The 14,161-nt window shown below is 50.8% G+C and overlaps 1 protein-coding gene across 1 annotated transcript in view; it reads left to right on the forward strand.

The window, feature by feature from the left end:
- Positions 1-14,161, forward strand: part of LTBP2 (latent transforming growth factor beta binding protein 2) — a 113,721-nt gene that overhangs the window by 42,817 nt on the left and 56,743 nt on the right. Inside the window, exons 4-8 of the mRNA XM_065404166.1 lie at positions 6,597-6,775; positions 8,303-8,473; positions 10,451-10,651; positions 11,970-12,235; positions 13,961-14,063. Coding sequence (XP_065260238.1) covers positions 6,597-6,775; positions 8,303-8,473; positions 10,451-10,651; positions 11,970-12,235; positions 13,961-14,063 — 920 coding nt within the window. The remainder of the gene's footprint in view (positions 1-6,596; positions 6,776-8,302; positions 8,474-10,450; positions 10,652-11,969; positions 12,236-13,960; positions 14,064-14,161) is intronic.

Here is a 14,161-nt window from a genome sequence, read left to right on the forward strand (position 1 = left end):
TAGGTGCTGCCCCCATGTGATGAGCACATCTCACCAACTTTTATTCCTAATAGCAACGTTCATCTCTTTTTTCGAAAAGTCCATTCATATGGGTGTTTTTAACTACACAAATTGATGTTTCTGAAAATCCCCAGAGTTGTCCCTCAAAACAAGAGGTCAGATGCCGGACAGAGGAAAGAGCATGGCCACCCCCTACTTGTGGCACATGTGCTTCCTCCCTCAAGGATGATAGGTGCTCAGGATGTTTTGAAGTACAGGAGCTGTAATTTCTATTCGCTCATGTCACTGGCCTGCTCCTCGGTGCTGCCACCCAGAGAGCTCCTGCTGCCCAGGGCTGAAATTGTTCTGCGACGAACCTATTACCAAGGCAGTGGCTGTCGTCATGCTTGCTTCATGAGACCTCAGAGCGTCCCTTCTTTTGGATGCTTCCATATATACAGCAGAAGCTTTTAGAGTTCTTGCCATTGTGTGTGAGGCTCCCAGGAAGTTATATCCGTCACATGGCATCCAGCTCTTCCCTTGTCAGCCAGCTGGCCTTATTGGAAACACATGGCCTCATCTCAATGACACCTTTGAGAGCTGTGGGAACATTGGATGGTCTTTTCCCAAAAGGGCTGTGTTAGCAAATTGGGGGTATTCATAGCTGTGTGCAGAACGTCTGAGATCTGCAGGCTAGCCATGCCATGGCTTCTGTGGGAGGTCAGGGCTGGGTAGGACTGTATGAATTTCTCATGGGAGATGCTGGGAGAGACTGATGGGGAGCACTAGAAGAATGGCGAAAATGCATATTTGTGCAGATGGGTCAAAAAAAAACAGCTGAGGGAAAGATTGCAAGAACAAACACTGCTTGGAAGGGCCAGCGTGTTGGTGTCTTGATATAGACTCAGTCCTGGCTGGTCTTCTACTGTCTGTATGCCACTGGCTGCTCCTCACCATGGGAGAGTCTAGTTGGCCGCAGCTTTCTTGAGCGCTGTACTCACATAGGGCTCCCAACTTCACTGTTGCTCTCTGTATGAAATGAGATGGAGGCAAGAAGCCGAGCCTAGATTGGATGTTAAGGGAAGTGCTGACTGTGCCATTGGATGTGGGGACTGGATGTTGCGGGACCCCAACTTGGCTTCATATTTCATCACCCAGTGCTCATGGAAAGAACAAATTGTATTTGTTTATGTAAATTTATGAAAACCAGATCCTAGCAGTGCTCAGCCCGAGTGCTGGGAGCCCCTCGTGGATCTGGAAACTCACAATCTTTAAAAAATCACATTAAACTACTTAAAGGGAAATAAAATCTGGATGTGGGCCTTTGTGCTGCTTCAAGAAAAAGGCCTAAAATTTGTTGTTAAAAGATTTTTTTTTTTGTATTTTTACCTTAGAAATTCATTAGAGGTTTTGTCTGTCCTGAAAGATGCAATGGCCTTGTCTCTTTCTAGTCTTTTTCCCTAAAATTTCCCATTATTGACGCTTCTGGTGAGTTGCACCAGTGGTAGCAATGTTGACAGCTGTAGCGTAGACAAGACTCTCAGGGCTGTTGGCATTTTACCACTGTGTCAACTATGTTGTGCTTTTAAAACACTGAGGCTCCCAAAATTACTAACACCAGGGGAGGGGAACCTAGTGTAGACAAGGCTTTGGTCATCTGTTTCCCCCAGGGGTTTGGGCTGAAATGGAGACACCCAGCTAGGTATTTCCTCATACTGTGAATGCTGTCACCCATGTCTCCTCCTGAACCCTCCTAGTGGCCTCTTGCACACAAACAAGAGAGCATTTGCTCCTAATCATGCTCTGGGTCCTTCTGAAATGAAACCACTTCAAAGCAAGTCCATCTATTCTTGCTAAGGACCACAGCCTTGGTAACAACACCTCATTGTCAACCACAGCCACAGGCTTCATAGCATCAGCACAGATGTGCTGCCTTCATCCATAGCCAGGAGGAGATCATTGACCAACACTACTTGTTCAGTTCTGTCCCTTACCCAGGTCTAAGCCCAGATAGACCATCTCAGGGCAATCTGAAGATTGCAGATATTGCCACAAGAATCCTCAAGAATCTTTCTTCAGAGATTAGATACCTGTCAATAGCAGGCAAGATTATTAGCATCAAGAGTTGGTTTCTTGCGTTAAGGTCTCACCAGAGCCTCCTGGAGGTCACCTGGCACTGACATTCTCCGTGAACAAAGGGCCCACTGTCTCCCTGCTGGCCTTTACCAGCCCAGAGGGAGCTGGTTCCATTACACAGGTAGTGACCTGAAGCACCCCAGTGTCTTTTTGACCACAGCTACACTTTGAGCAGAGGTTTTCATTGGCTTGGCTATAGTGATGCCCTGGTCTCCTTCCTGAATGGTTACAGTTAACTCAGAACCCAGCAATGTGTGTGAGTAATTAAAATGACTACTTCTGATCTGCATTAATTTGCATTACTCAACACTGAACCCCATCTGCCCTGGTGCTGCCCATTCATCTACCTTTGTGAGGTCTCTGAGGAGTTTCTCACCATCCTCTGTAGTCTTGAATAACCTAAGTAATTCTGAGTTATCTACAAATGCTGCTGCCTCTTTGTTCATTTCCTTTCCCAGATCACTGATAAATACATTTAAACAACAGTCCCAGCATAGAACCTCGGGGCACCCCACTGTTAAGCCTTTGCCATGCTGAAAATTGACCAATTATTCTGACTCTGTTCTCTGTCAGCCAGTTTCTGGTCTGTGACAGAACCTTAACCTCTCACTTTGTGACTACTCAGTTTAATGGCCTCTTGTGAGGAACTTTGTCAAAGTCTTTATGAAAGTCCAGATAAACTGTGTTAACCAGCTCTCTGTTAGCCACTCTTTTGCTTACATGCTCATGGAATTCTAGCAGCTTAGAGAGGCATGCCTTTTCTTTACAGAGGCCCTGCCGTTTTCCCCTATCATGTCCACCTCTGCAATTTACAAATCTATTTTTAATTACCGACTCAGCCAGTTTACAAAGTACTGACGTAAAGTTCACTGGTTTGTAATTCCTTGGGTCACCCCTAGTGGGTTTTTTTTAAAGATCAGTACAGCATTTGCTACACTTGTCATCAGCCCTCCCAGTATAGAAGCTGATTTTAACAAAAGAATGCATATTTTCATTAGCAACTCAGTCACTTCATTCTCCAGTTCCTGCAAAAAAAAAAAAAACCCTCTTGGGCGAACGCCATCTGGGCCTGCAGACTTCTGGCTTTATAATAAATCTGTTTCTTCATAGATTCATAGAGTTTAAGTCCAGAATGGACCATTAGATCATCTAGTCTGACATCTTGTACATCACAGGCCATCAAATTTCACCAAGTTACTCCTATATTGAGCCAAATAAATTGTGTTTGACTAAAACATATCTTCCAGAAAGGCATTCGGTATTGATTTGAAGACACAGAATATGCAGAATGTGTCACTTCCTTGGTAGTTTCTTTACAACAGTTTGGTCACTGTTTAAAATTTTGTGCCTTATTATTCCTAACTTTGTCTGGCTTCAGCTTCCAGCCATTGGTTCTTGTTATGCCTTTCTCCAATAAATGTAAGTACCCTTTGGTACCTGGCATCTTCTCCCCATGAAGGTACTTATATACTGTAATCAAGTCGTATGCTGACAAAGGCAGCACGCTCCTGGTCGGTTGGTGCTGTTGGTCACCAGAGGGGAGCCAGGAGCCAGCATGACAGCAAAGGGTTGTGACAGGAGCGGTGGGAGATGTTAACCCAAGAGCTGCTGAACGCAAGAAGCTCTGTGCTGGGGACCAGAATGCCTCTGCGATGGGCAGTAAGGAGCATGGCCTTGGAAGTTGGGAGCAACTTTGTACTCTCCTTGCTTGGCTTCTGCAAAATGCCAAAACCCATGAACAAAGTTACCCCCAAAGCAGTAAATGCACTAGTGGGAGTTTGTTCCCTGTAAAGTTTCCCTCATTCATGACTTTTATGGGCTCTGTGTTTTGTTTATTTCCTTGGTCCAGCTTCTCTCCTGGCTGAGTCTCTGGTCTCGTCAGTGCCCAGGACTCAGATAGGGTTGAGGACTCGTTCCCCAAGGAAGCTCCCATAGTGAGAGGAACTTACATAGAGCCACTTGTGTCTGGAGTGAGAAGGGTAGATAAGAGGAGCTATAGAACTTTCTTCCATCAGCGTGGTCTCATCTGATATAGGCACTCCCCACTGTAGTGATGGAGCTGGTTCCCAGAGGCTCAGGGCTTTCCTTGTGCTAGGAGAGAATTGCTTTATTTCATGAATGATTTATCAGAGGGTGAGAGATTCGTACTGGCATAACCCAGCCAGGCTGCACAAATGGCATGTATGACTGCAAACCCCCTCCTGGGATCAGGCTGCAGATGCCCCAGGATGCCACCTCACCTGACTCCGTACCATTCATCTAACGCAGTGGTTCCCAAACTTTAACAACCTGTGAACCCCTTTCACTAAAATGTCAAGTCTCGCGAACCCCCTCCTAAAAATGAATATTTCCAGAGATTTTCTCCTTTACCTGAGTATAAACTATAAAAGCAGTGATCTTGGAAATATGGAATTTGTTTTTATGACATGCTTATTACACACTATTTATTATTATTATGTATCATTACAGTATTTTTATTACATTATGAAAACGGAAACACTCTTCCAAGATCTCACTTTCGTAGCTTGTATCACTTTGAATAAGCCTGTTATAAGACAAGGCTCCTATGTTTCATCAAGGAGTATCAGATATGAAATAGCATGAAGGTATTTAAGAAGCCAACTCAGAGAGTTCCTCCTACACAAGCATTCAGAGCTTGAGCAGTCCAGGCAAACAACGCACGTTACAACAAAGCTTAAACTTGTTCTTCATAATAATTTTAAAAACAATACTAGCTGCCTATTTAATTTTAAAACCAGCAAAAAATATCCACCCCCCTTTCCATTTCTTATGAGGAGTCTTGAAGTTTAAATTTCCTCAGTGTGATAGATATGCTTGCTTTGATCTGCTTAGCTCTTGGAAGTCCAGGGGCTCTGGGCTGCTGGCCCAGTGCTGTGTGGGGTCCCTAGACAGCTCTGTCTGCCATTAGGGAATTTTTCCCCAAGAACCCCCTGTAACATTTCATGAACCCCCAGGGGTTCACGAACCCCAGTTTGGGAACCACTGATCTAACGGATGCAGGCGTTTGTATATTAGCCCCAACTTGGATTCCTTATTGGAATGGTTCCCTTTTTTACAAGACAGAAGAGAGATCAGGCTGGCCTAAGCAGCAGACTGACCAGCTCCAGAGGCAGCTCCGTTCTTCCTAGCAGATTTTGGGCTGCTCTTCTGCATAGCTATCTCCAGAGCAATTAATTTAAAACAGGTGCAAGCTAGAACATCGGTTGTAACAATGTGCCATTTTTGTCTGTTTGCAGGAGCTGGCATATGCAAGTGTGACTGACTCAAAGATAACTAACCCTTGGGCTGCTGGATTAAACTCTAGTACAGCCCATATTATCCCACAGGACTGAATCTGTTCCCTGCAACAGTCCTACTGAGGCAGGGTTGCTTATTTGCTCTGCTACTGTGAGTGAGCCGTATAGTGCTATGTGTGCCTCTGCACAGACGCTCCGGCACACAGGTCTTAGGTCCAGAGAACTGTTTATCTGGAGCACATGGGATGAGAGGAACTGGGTCTCATGTCTGGTGCCCATCTGGTTGCTGTGGTATGGTCTTCCATTCCTCTGCTGGGCATTGGACAGACAGGCAGGCAGGCAGACAGAAGGACCTGCATAGGGCTGGCACTGCAGGCAGAGAGGAAAGTGAATAAGAGGCTGGGAGCAGCTGTTGCCTCTCCTTGCACGTTTCCCAGACTGGCTTTCTTAATTACTCTGAGCAGGTTCATCACCTGGCTGTATGGTGTTGGGGCATGGTGAATGGTTCCAGCATCATCTCTACTTCAGGTGTCCCCTGTGTTCATGGCATTCAAGCTGAGTGCACCAGGAAAGGAAGGGGGTTATCTCTGAGCATGGCCATGTGGGCAACAGGCTTTGTGTGACTGCCCGGGTGCTTGTGTGCCCAGGAAGGGGATTTCTTTGACTGTTGCAGCCCATCAGGCTCAGTTCAGTCTGCAACCTCAGCTCTACTACAGTCCAGGCTGCAGCCTTCCTCATGCCCTGGTACTCACAGCAGCTGCATGCTTTTTTCAGAGTGTAAGACTATTTTCCAGTGCATGCTGTGGGCTGCATGTGAAGTGGGCAAAGAAGCCATTGTGCCCCCTGGGTTTGGTGCCTTTATACTGAGATGTTTCCCAGGGAAGGTGAGTGCAGCCTGCCCAATTAGCATCCAAACATTTGTTTAGTGACAGAACCGGACTCTGTATTATCCTGGAGGGTGACGGGCTGATATGAGATGCTGAGTTCTGAGCCAGGAAGCCCTGTGGAAGATGCATCAGGAGAGGCACCGGGAGGTCACTAGCATTGCAGTGAAATGGCAGGGTGGGCAGTGGTCTGGAGGGGGTGAAGAGCAGGCGTTGCTCACCCTGACTGGCAGATAGGAGGCTGGGGTTTCGAGCATAGCAGTGCGGGTTCATATAGAACACACAGGGCGCAGCTGCAGGAGCGTGGCATGGTCATTGTAGTAAATATTATTTTCCATAGGACTCAAGGAAGAATCGGCTCCCCGGTCTCCCAACACACTGGGTCTTCACGCACTGTCCGGCGCTACCCAGCTGGTAATACTCAGCTAACGTCCAATGCTCTACCCAATGGGAATGGGCATGAACAGACCAGCTCTGGACCACACGCAGCCTATCAAGAGCATACGCTGTCTCTCTGGGGTAAGACCTACTGGGCTGCCAGTATCTCTCAAGGGCCTCCTTGGGAGGGGCTGCATTTGCTGATGACACCAAAATGATAATCAGAGGGGTAACAAATACACAGGAGGCTCAGACCATCTGCCTAGCACCTCACAGAGTGGAGGGGCTGCAGGCAATACACTGGGATTCAGCTCTAGAGAGTGAGTGGAAAGTCCAACCCCAAAGAGAGGGAAGTAAGCAGCACGGAGAGAAACCTAGGGGTGGAGGAGGAGTCTGCGGCGAACAGCAAGTGCAGGAGATGGCTTGGGTGACAGGATATCAGCAAATGGAGCCTATACTCCTAAGGGCACAAAAACCAATAACGGGTGCATGCATGTGTGTGAACCGAGAGGGGGCATAATGCTGCTCACACTGCTCTGGAGCCAGCAGTAACCTGGGATGGTGTTGCAGCTCTAAAGAGAGAGAGAAAGCAAGTACGAATGCTGCAGGGATTGGCGAAGCCCCATTGCAAAAGGATGGACTGAGGGAGCAAAGTGCAGATGGTAAGGAAGAGAGAAGGCTTGGGGGAATATGATAAATGCTCCCAGAGACAGTAACTTGGGATGAGAATTTCACACTCCGGACATTGGCTGAGTCAATTCTCTCTCAGTATAATCAGAGAGCAGGGATGCAGCAATCCTCTGCCCCCTGATTTGGCTGTGGATGTCTGATTTGTATAACCTACATGTGGTTTTCTCTTGGCTGGCCCCCATAGGCCTTGTAAGGTGCAGAGAGGCAAGGCTGCTAGAGACAGCTTGTATGAGATTGCCAGGAGAGAACCCCACCCTGACACACCTAGGGAGGGTTCAAAGTGCCCTCTGCAGCTCCTAAATGGGGGCTCTCTCCTGTGGGCCTCCTGAGATGTGGGGTACAGAATGTTCAGGTGGCATCTAGCCAAATACCTCCGGATTGTGGGCTGGCTGTTGCCCATTTGTTGCCAGCTGGCAGAGCATGGCAGGCCTGGAGAGAGAGCCTGCTCCTTTTTCTGGTTTGAATAGTTTAACTATTTTTTTTCTAACTTTAAAAACAAACACCTAGGAAATTCTTCACAGAAAACGCTGTTAAGAAAACGAGAAGAGTGCACGGTGAAAGTCTGGAAGTCAGGAAATGCCACAGTTAGGGCTTGACTACATGGGGAAATTTACCGGTATAATTATACCTGTACATCCGTACTGGTATGACCCCCTGTGGGGACACTCTTATTCCATTATGAGTGGCCTTTTCCCAGTTTAGCTTATACTGCTTCTAAAGTGACATTAGCTAAATCCGAAAAAGGCCAAGAAGCAATGGCCAGAATCACAGAACAATGTAGAGGCCTGGGCAGAGAATGACTCCCTCTCCCCACAGTTATAGCAGAGCAATGGTCCAATCAGAGAGAGTGTGCAGCAGTGCACAGCCACAGCTGCCCTGGTGCCTGGCCTGCCATGTGCAAGTCCTGCAGTTACGGTGCAGATGCTCCTGGGGCTTGGCTGTGCTGCTTCCATTCTGCACTGGCCTTTTCCTTCACAGGGGCCAACCTGACAGAGAAAATCCGAAAGATAAAGATTGTCTTCACCCCCACAATCTGCAAACAGACATGCCAGAGCGGCCGCTGCTACAACAGCTGTGAGAAAGGGGACACCACCACCCTGTACAGCCAGGGGGGCCAGAACCATGACCCCAAATCTGGCTTCCGCATCTGTGAGTATCCCAGGACTCCAGCCTCCTCCCTGCCTGGGCTCCTCCTCCTGTCTCAACAGGCCCTACAGACTCGGGCCATGGCTTCTCCCTGTGCTCAGAAGAATGTCTCACTCTCCTAATCAGGAGCTATTTCATCTTCTGTGGGGGCTGACCTCACACACACACCCCCACTCCCTCCCCTGGGAGGGGGGAACCTCATCTCCACCCTACTCCTCCCATTCTGGGTGGGGGGAGAACGGATTTCAGTCAGAGCCGCAGACAGGCCTCACAGTCTCGCTCCCAGTCAGGCCCAGCTTGCTGCTTTCATTGGCATCCAGTCTTGGGGCTGCTTTTCATCACCTAATTTCATCCCACTCTCTCCTTTCACTCATGCGGCAGCCAGGAGAGCTGGCTTCAGGTTGTGAGTTGTTTCAGTGACCAGGGCTGCTGAAATCTTTCCTCTCGTTTCCTGGATGGTGGGATTGCCTGGGAATTTTCTGTGCCATCTAGTGAGTTGGGCAGGCTGTCTGCCCCTCACACCAGGGATCCACTCAGGCACTGGCTCCCTGGGTGGTGGGATAGGGCTTTTCATTTGCTAGCCTCGGCGATCCCATGGGGGTGAGATGAGCTGTTTCAGAAGCACTAGAGTCCCTCCAAAACCAGGGGAGTTTGAGAGAAGCCCTGGCAGAGGTGGGGACTGAGCCAAGCGGGTGGTTTGTGTGAATTGCCCCAACACAGCTGGGTGTCTCCTCCCAAAGACTGATTGAGTGGTCCCAAAATCTCCTGACCAGTGAGTGATCTCTTAGTGGGGTTCTTGGAGAATGGTGGGTGCCCATCTGCAGGGCTGGCTCCAGCTTTTTTCCACCCCGAGCAGCGAAGAGAAAAAAAAAAAGAAGAAGCCGCGATCGGCAGCACTTCAGCGGCTGCCCTACCGCGCCACTTCATTCTTCGGCGGCAATTCAGCAGCCGGACTGAGGGACCCACCGCCAAATTGCTGCCGAAGACCTGGACGTGCCGCCCCTTTTCATTGGCTGCGCCAAGCACCTGCTTCCTGCGCTGGTGCCTGGAGCCGGCCCTGCCCATCTGCCAGGCACACAGATTCACCCCAAGTCTAACAGGTCACCAGGGGACCTGAGGCAGGAGAGAGGTTGATTTGTTCGGAAACCTCAGGCACCTAACTCTTATTAGGATAGGCCCTGGGTCATCTGCTTCAATCCTGCCCTGTGCTGAGGACTGAAAGGAGTCACTTGGGGTGTCATTTGCGGATGCTTTCCTGAAGCTGTGCAGGCAAATGACTCCTGCTTCCCTTCTGATTCCTCCATTCCATCCCAGTACTGTATCAGCTTCTGCAGACACGGGACAGGCCCAGAGAGAGGCTTCAAACTCAGAGTCCTCTGCCTGTTCCATGTCCATTGAGCTCCCCTGCCCCTTGGCTTGTGAAGAGTAACCCCCGCCCAACCAGGTTTCTTGGAAACTCTGGTGCTGAGGGCAGTGATGCTGAGGGCATGCTAACGCCTCGCTGACTCCACTGTGTGCTGTTACATTAGCCGCCAACCACCTCTAAGAGATCCTGCTGGTGCCAGCAGTATCACCCTGGCTCTATGGGGCTTTGCAGCAGAGTGTGTGTGTGTGTGTGTGTGTGTGTCTCTCTCTCTGTCTCTCTCACCAGCCACAGTGACAAAGCCCAAGGGAGAGCAGATCTTCCTCAGCGTCTGACTGAAAGAGACTCACTTCATTCTGAGCTAAGCTAGGGTCTGTGGTTTCTCCTCTTGCTCTCTGCTGGTTAGAGTGACCCTCAGTGGCGAATCCCAGGCTGCCACCAGGCTGCTTTTAAGAAACGAGGTGCCTGCTGCTGTGCTGGGCCTGCTGCTTGGTTATTGCAAGGCTGCTGCCAGGCCAGGCCGCTCGTCTGGGATCCCAGGGCTGATGCTGGGCCGCTCCCCAGCCAGAGGGAGTAGCTAGGCTCCTCTGTTAAGCTGGTCTCTCTTTGCCTTACAGATTTCTGCCAGATCCCCTGCATGAACGGAGGGCGCTGCGTAGGCAGGGATGAGTGCTGGTGCCCGTCTAACTCCACAGGGAAGTTTTGCCACCTGCCAGTTCCAAAGCTGGAAAAAAAACAAGTGGGAAGAGTCCCAAAGACCCTGGCCAGCGGCTCCATGAAGCAGTCCATGTACACGCTGCCTCTGTCCAACCAGCTCGGTGAGCGCGGGCCTGGGCCACCCACCCTTTCAGGCTGCCTGCATGTGTGGTTTAGAGAGCAGCCCTGGCTGGATATCTGGGCCCAACTACCCTCCAGAGCATGGGCTTGCAAAGCTAGTGCCAGGCTGCTTGTGCCCTGGAGACTAGAACATTTCTGGACAGGGGTGTGTGGAATTCATGGGGTAGGGGAGGGAGGGTTCTGGTCTGGGAGATAATAGGGGGCGGAAGCAGTGGGGCTAGCTCTGGGGTCAGTGGAAGAAGAAGGTAAGGGGTTGGTCCCTGTGACAGTGGATCCCTTAACCCTGACACACACTCTGCACTTTGGACAGCCCCCTCCCTCGCACTCACCCCACATTCCACATGTGAAGTAGGGGATGGAGTGATTGTTATTAGATTAAAATATTGTGCCTGCCCTTCCCCCAAGCCTGGTGTCAGTTTCCTCCCAGGAAGCCCATGACCTCCCCACCTTGCTGCAAAACCCTCCAGGTCTCTCTCACGCCCACGAGTGAGAACACACCTCTGAGCAGGTCCAGGTATCTCGGTATTCCAGCGCCCTCACCCTCTCCTCTCCTCTCCGGACCAGTCAGTTATTAGATCATGGGCTCTCTGTGAGGGTCTGGGAAGGGGTGCAAGCACCCGAATGTGTGTGTGGGAGCTTGTTGCGAGCACATGGTGACAAGGCCGTATGAGAGCACGTGCAGATGAGCAAGTCCCGAGTGTGCAAGGCCTCAGCCACCCAGAGGCAGCAGGACCTGAGTGCTGTGCCTTTTTCACACTGTGAGAAGCACCCACAGGAATGAAACCCTACTGCTCTGTTGAGGCAATGCTCGGGGTAGGAATTTCAATGCATGGCTGTCAGGGAATCTCAGAGTTCAGGTGCCCACAGTGCCATGGGCGCAGCCACAAGGCTGAAGTCAGTGGGAGCTGGGCATGTGCCTCTAAGTGTAGTCTGTGCGAAGGCTGCCATGGGAACACTGGACCCTCCTGGCTCGTGCATATAACCCCTACCCCCACTGTAGCATGGTATTAACCCAGAGTGTTGCACTTAAGCACTGTCCTGTGGGTTCTTGACGAGCTTGTCTCAGGTTGCGCAGGAAGGCTCTTCGGGGTTTGCCCAGCTGGGAGACTAGGCAGACATTTTCCTTCATGACACAGGTTTTCTCTGGATTTCCCAGTGCAGTCGTCCCAGAGTGGCCTCAGCAGTCAGTGTCCCCTCCACAGTGACTCACTGGCAAACGAGGAGCTGCTCCCAGTGCCAAGTAGGTCACCTGGGCAAGCGTAGCTGAATTGTCAGTGTTGGTCTAAACTCATCTTCCAGCTTCCTTAAACCCTTCCCTGGTGAACGTCCACATCAAGCACCCTCCAGAGGCCACTGTGCAGATCCACCAGGTGGCCAGGGTGAGGGGAGACTCGGGCCAATCGGAGGAGAACAGTGTGGAGGCTGTGCTCCTGTCTCAGCTACCCACTGGGCCACAGTACAGCTACAGCAATGGGAACAGCAACAGCATCACCACAGAGAGTGGCCAGCAGCAGCGGCCCCCGGAGCTTATGGGGAGATGTTTCCGGGAGACACTGCATGGACAGGTAAGGGCTGCACCTGTCCTGCTTTGGGGGAGGTGGTGTGTGGAGCAGTGAGTGTGTGTGAACATGACTGCAGTCCGTGTGGCGCAGTGCGTATGCAGTATGCTGGAATGCAGGCTGTGCATGCAGAGTGCAGTGCACTTGAGTGGTTCACATGCTGCATCCGTGTGCAGCTGCAGTGATGTAGTGCCTGCATGTGACCCAAAGTCGGAAAAAGAGGGCATGCCAGTGGGACCTGGGGTCGCTGCCTGGACCCTGTCGTGCCCTGTGCCTGTGTTGCTCAGCCCTGACACCTCTCACATACAGTCTCCTTTGAATAGGTGCCCTACTTATAGAAACATTTACAACAAGACTGTCTGATTACTGGGTAGGAAACGTAGGAAAGTTCCCCTCAATCTCACACAGTAAGTGAAAGTCTGATTTTTCATGGCCTGTTACCTTCCTGTGCTTCTTGGTCAGAGCTAGGGAAGCAAATGCCCCTAGCGAGTTGTCTAGCCCTTCCCCTGCACTGACTGGATTTTATTATTTTGCTTTTCCCCGTTGGAGATTTCTGGCCCCCAGTCTAACACCTGTGAATTCCCAGGGGCGAGCTCTGAGTGAGACCTATAGTCTGATGGACCAGGACTCTTCCTTCTCCCCCAGCACCATGAATACAGCCCTTGCTCTCCGTCTATTCCTGGTACCTTTCCCGTCATTTGCTCTTTTCCATCCAAGACATTTTTAGCTGGATTTAATTCTCAGCAATTTCCTAAAGCAAAAATAAATGAGATCAGGCCCCAAACATTTGACATGTGAATGCGGGGCTGGAAAAGCCCCATTCAGCTGTGTGAAGATGGAGAGCTCTCTAAACCCAACCTCAATCCCAGGGGGCTCTCCCTCCGAGTGGCCAAGTTAAAGGAGGCCCCGTTAGAGATACGATGGTGCTCTCCTGGGACCCATAAATCTACGGAGGGGAACTCTGCAGTGGGAAGAGGGGCCGTGCTTGCTGGGAACATGCCTTGTGTAACTGGAGCTGTGGCCGAGCAGCCTGGGTGACGGCGAGGAGCCCAGGCAGGAAGTATTTGTCTCTTCTGTCTGTGTCTGAAGCAGAGGTGATTGGAATGTGAGCACTGGGCATGTGGCCATGTGTCAGATGGATGGGGGCCAGATTTGGCCTGTGGGCTGCGACATCTCAACTCTAGTGGGGAAGCCTGTAATCCAGAGGGGGAAAGAGACTCGTTAAGCAAACAAAAGCATCTTACCACAAGCTCCCCATGTGGGCTGGAGCTGTGCACCCATCTCGTTGGGTAATCCCCGGGTGGCTCAGAGCAGGCACTGGCCTTATCCCAGGCTTTGCTGGGTGATCATCTCTGGGTCATGCTCTGCTCTGTCTAGCACCCCCAGCCCCTCCAAGGGGGCAGTCACAGGGAGGCTCGTGTTTTTCTGTCTGCTAGACTGTTTACTGTCTTAAACTGTGTCCCTGGCCCTGCTCTGTCCCTGCAGGGAGCTTTGCTGTGATGGCTGTGTTAGTGTCTAGCACGAGGCAGTCATCCCCTGTGCTGGCTCTGCTCCCTTCCTCTGCAGTGAGCCATGGCTTTATTCCTCCTCATTGCCCCTCTCATCCTACACCACCTCCCACGCTGCCCTCCCTTGGATACTCTCGCCCTGGAAAGGTGGAGGGGCTGGGAATGGTGCATGGCATAGTCCCACTCTGAGAATCCTGATGCCTCCTCTTCTCCTCCATTTCAGTGTGCTAACCCACTGGCGGGCCTGGCCAAGTTCGAGGATTGCTGTGGCAGTGTGGGGCTCTTCTGGGGGTTGAACCGGTGCATCCCATGCCCCCCGAGACCAGGTAAGTGCTCCAAGGGAAACTTTAATGGGGACAGTCCATGGCTTCTCAGTACCAGAGCTGAGCTTTCTCCACACACACTACAGAAGGCAGGGGGATCC

Source organism: Emys orbicularis, chromosome 4 (assembly GCF_028017835.1).
Source record: "Emys orbicularis isolate rEmyOrb1 chromosome 4, rEmyOrb1.hap1, whole genome shotgun sequence".
NCBI classification, from domain to species: Eukaryota; Metazoa; Chordata; order Testudines; family Emydidae; genus Emys; species Emys orbicularis.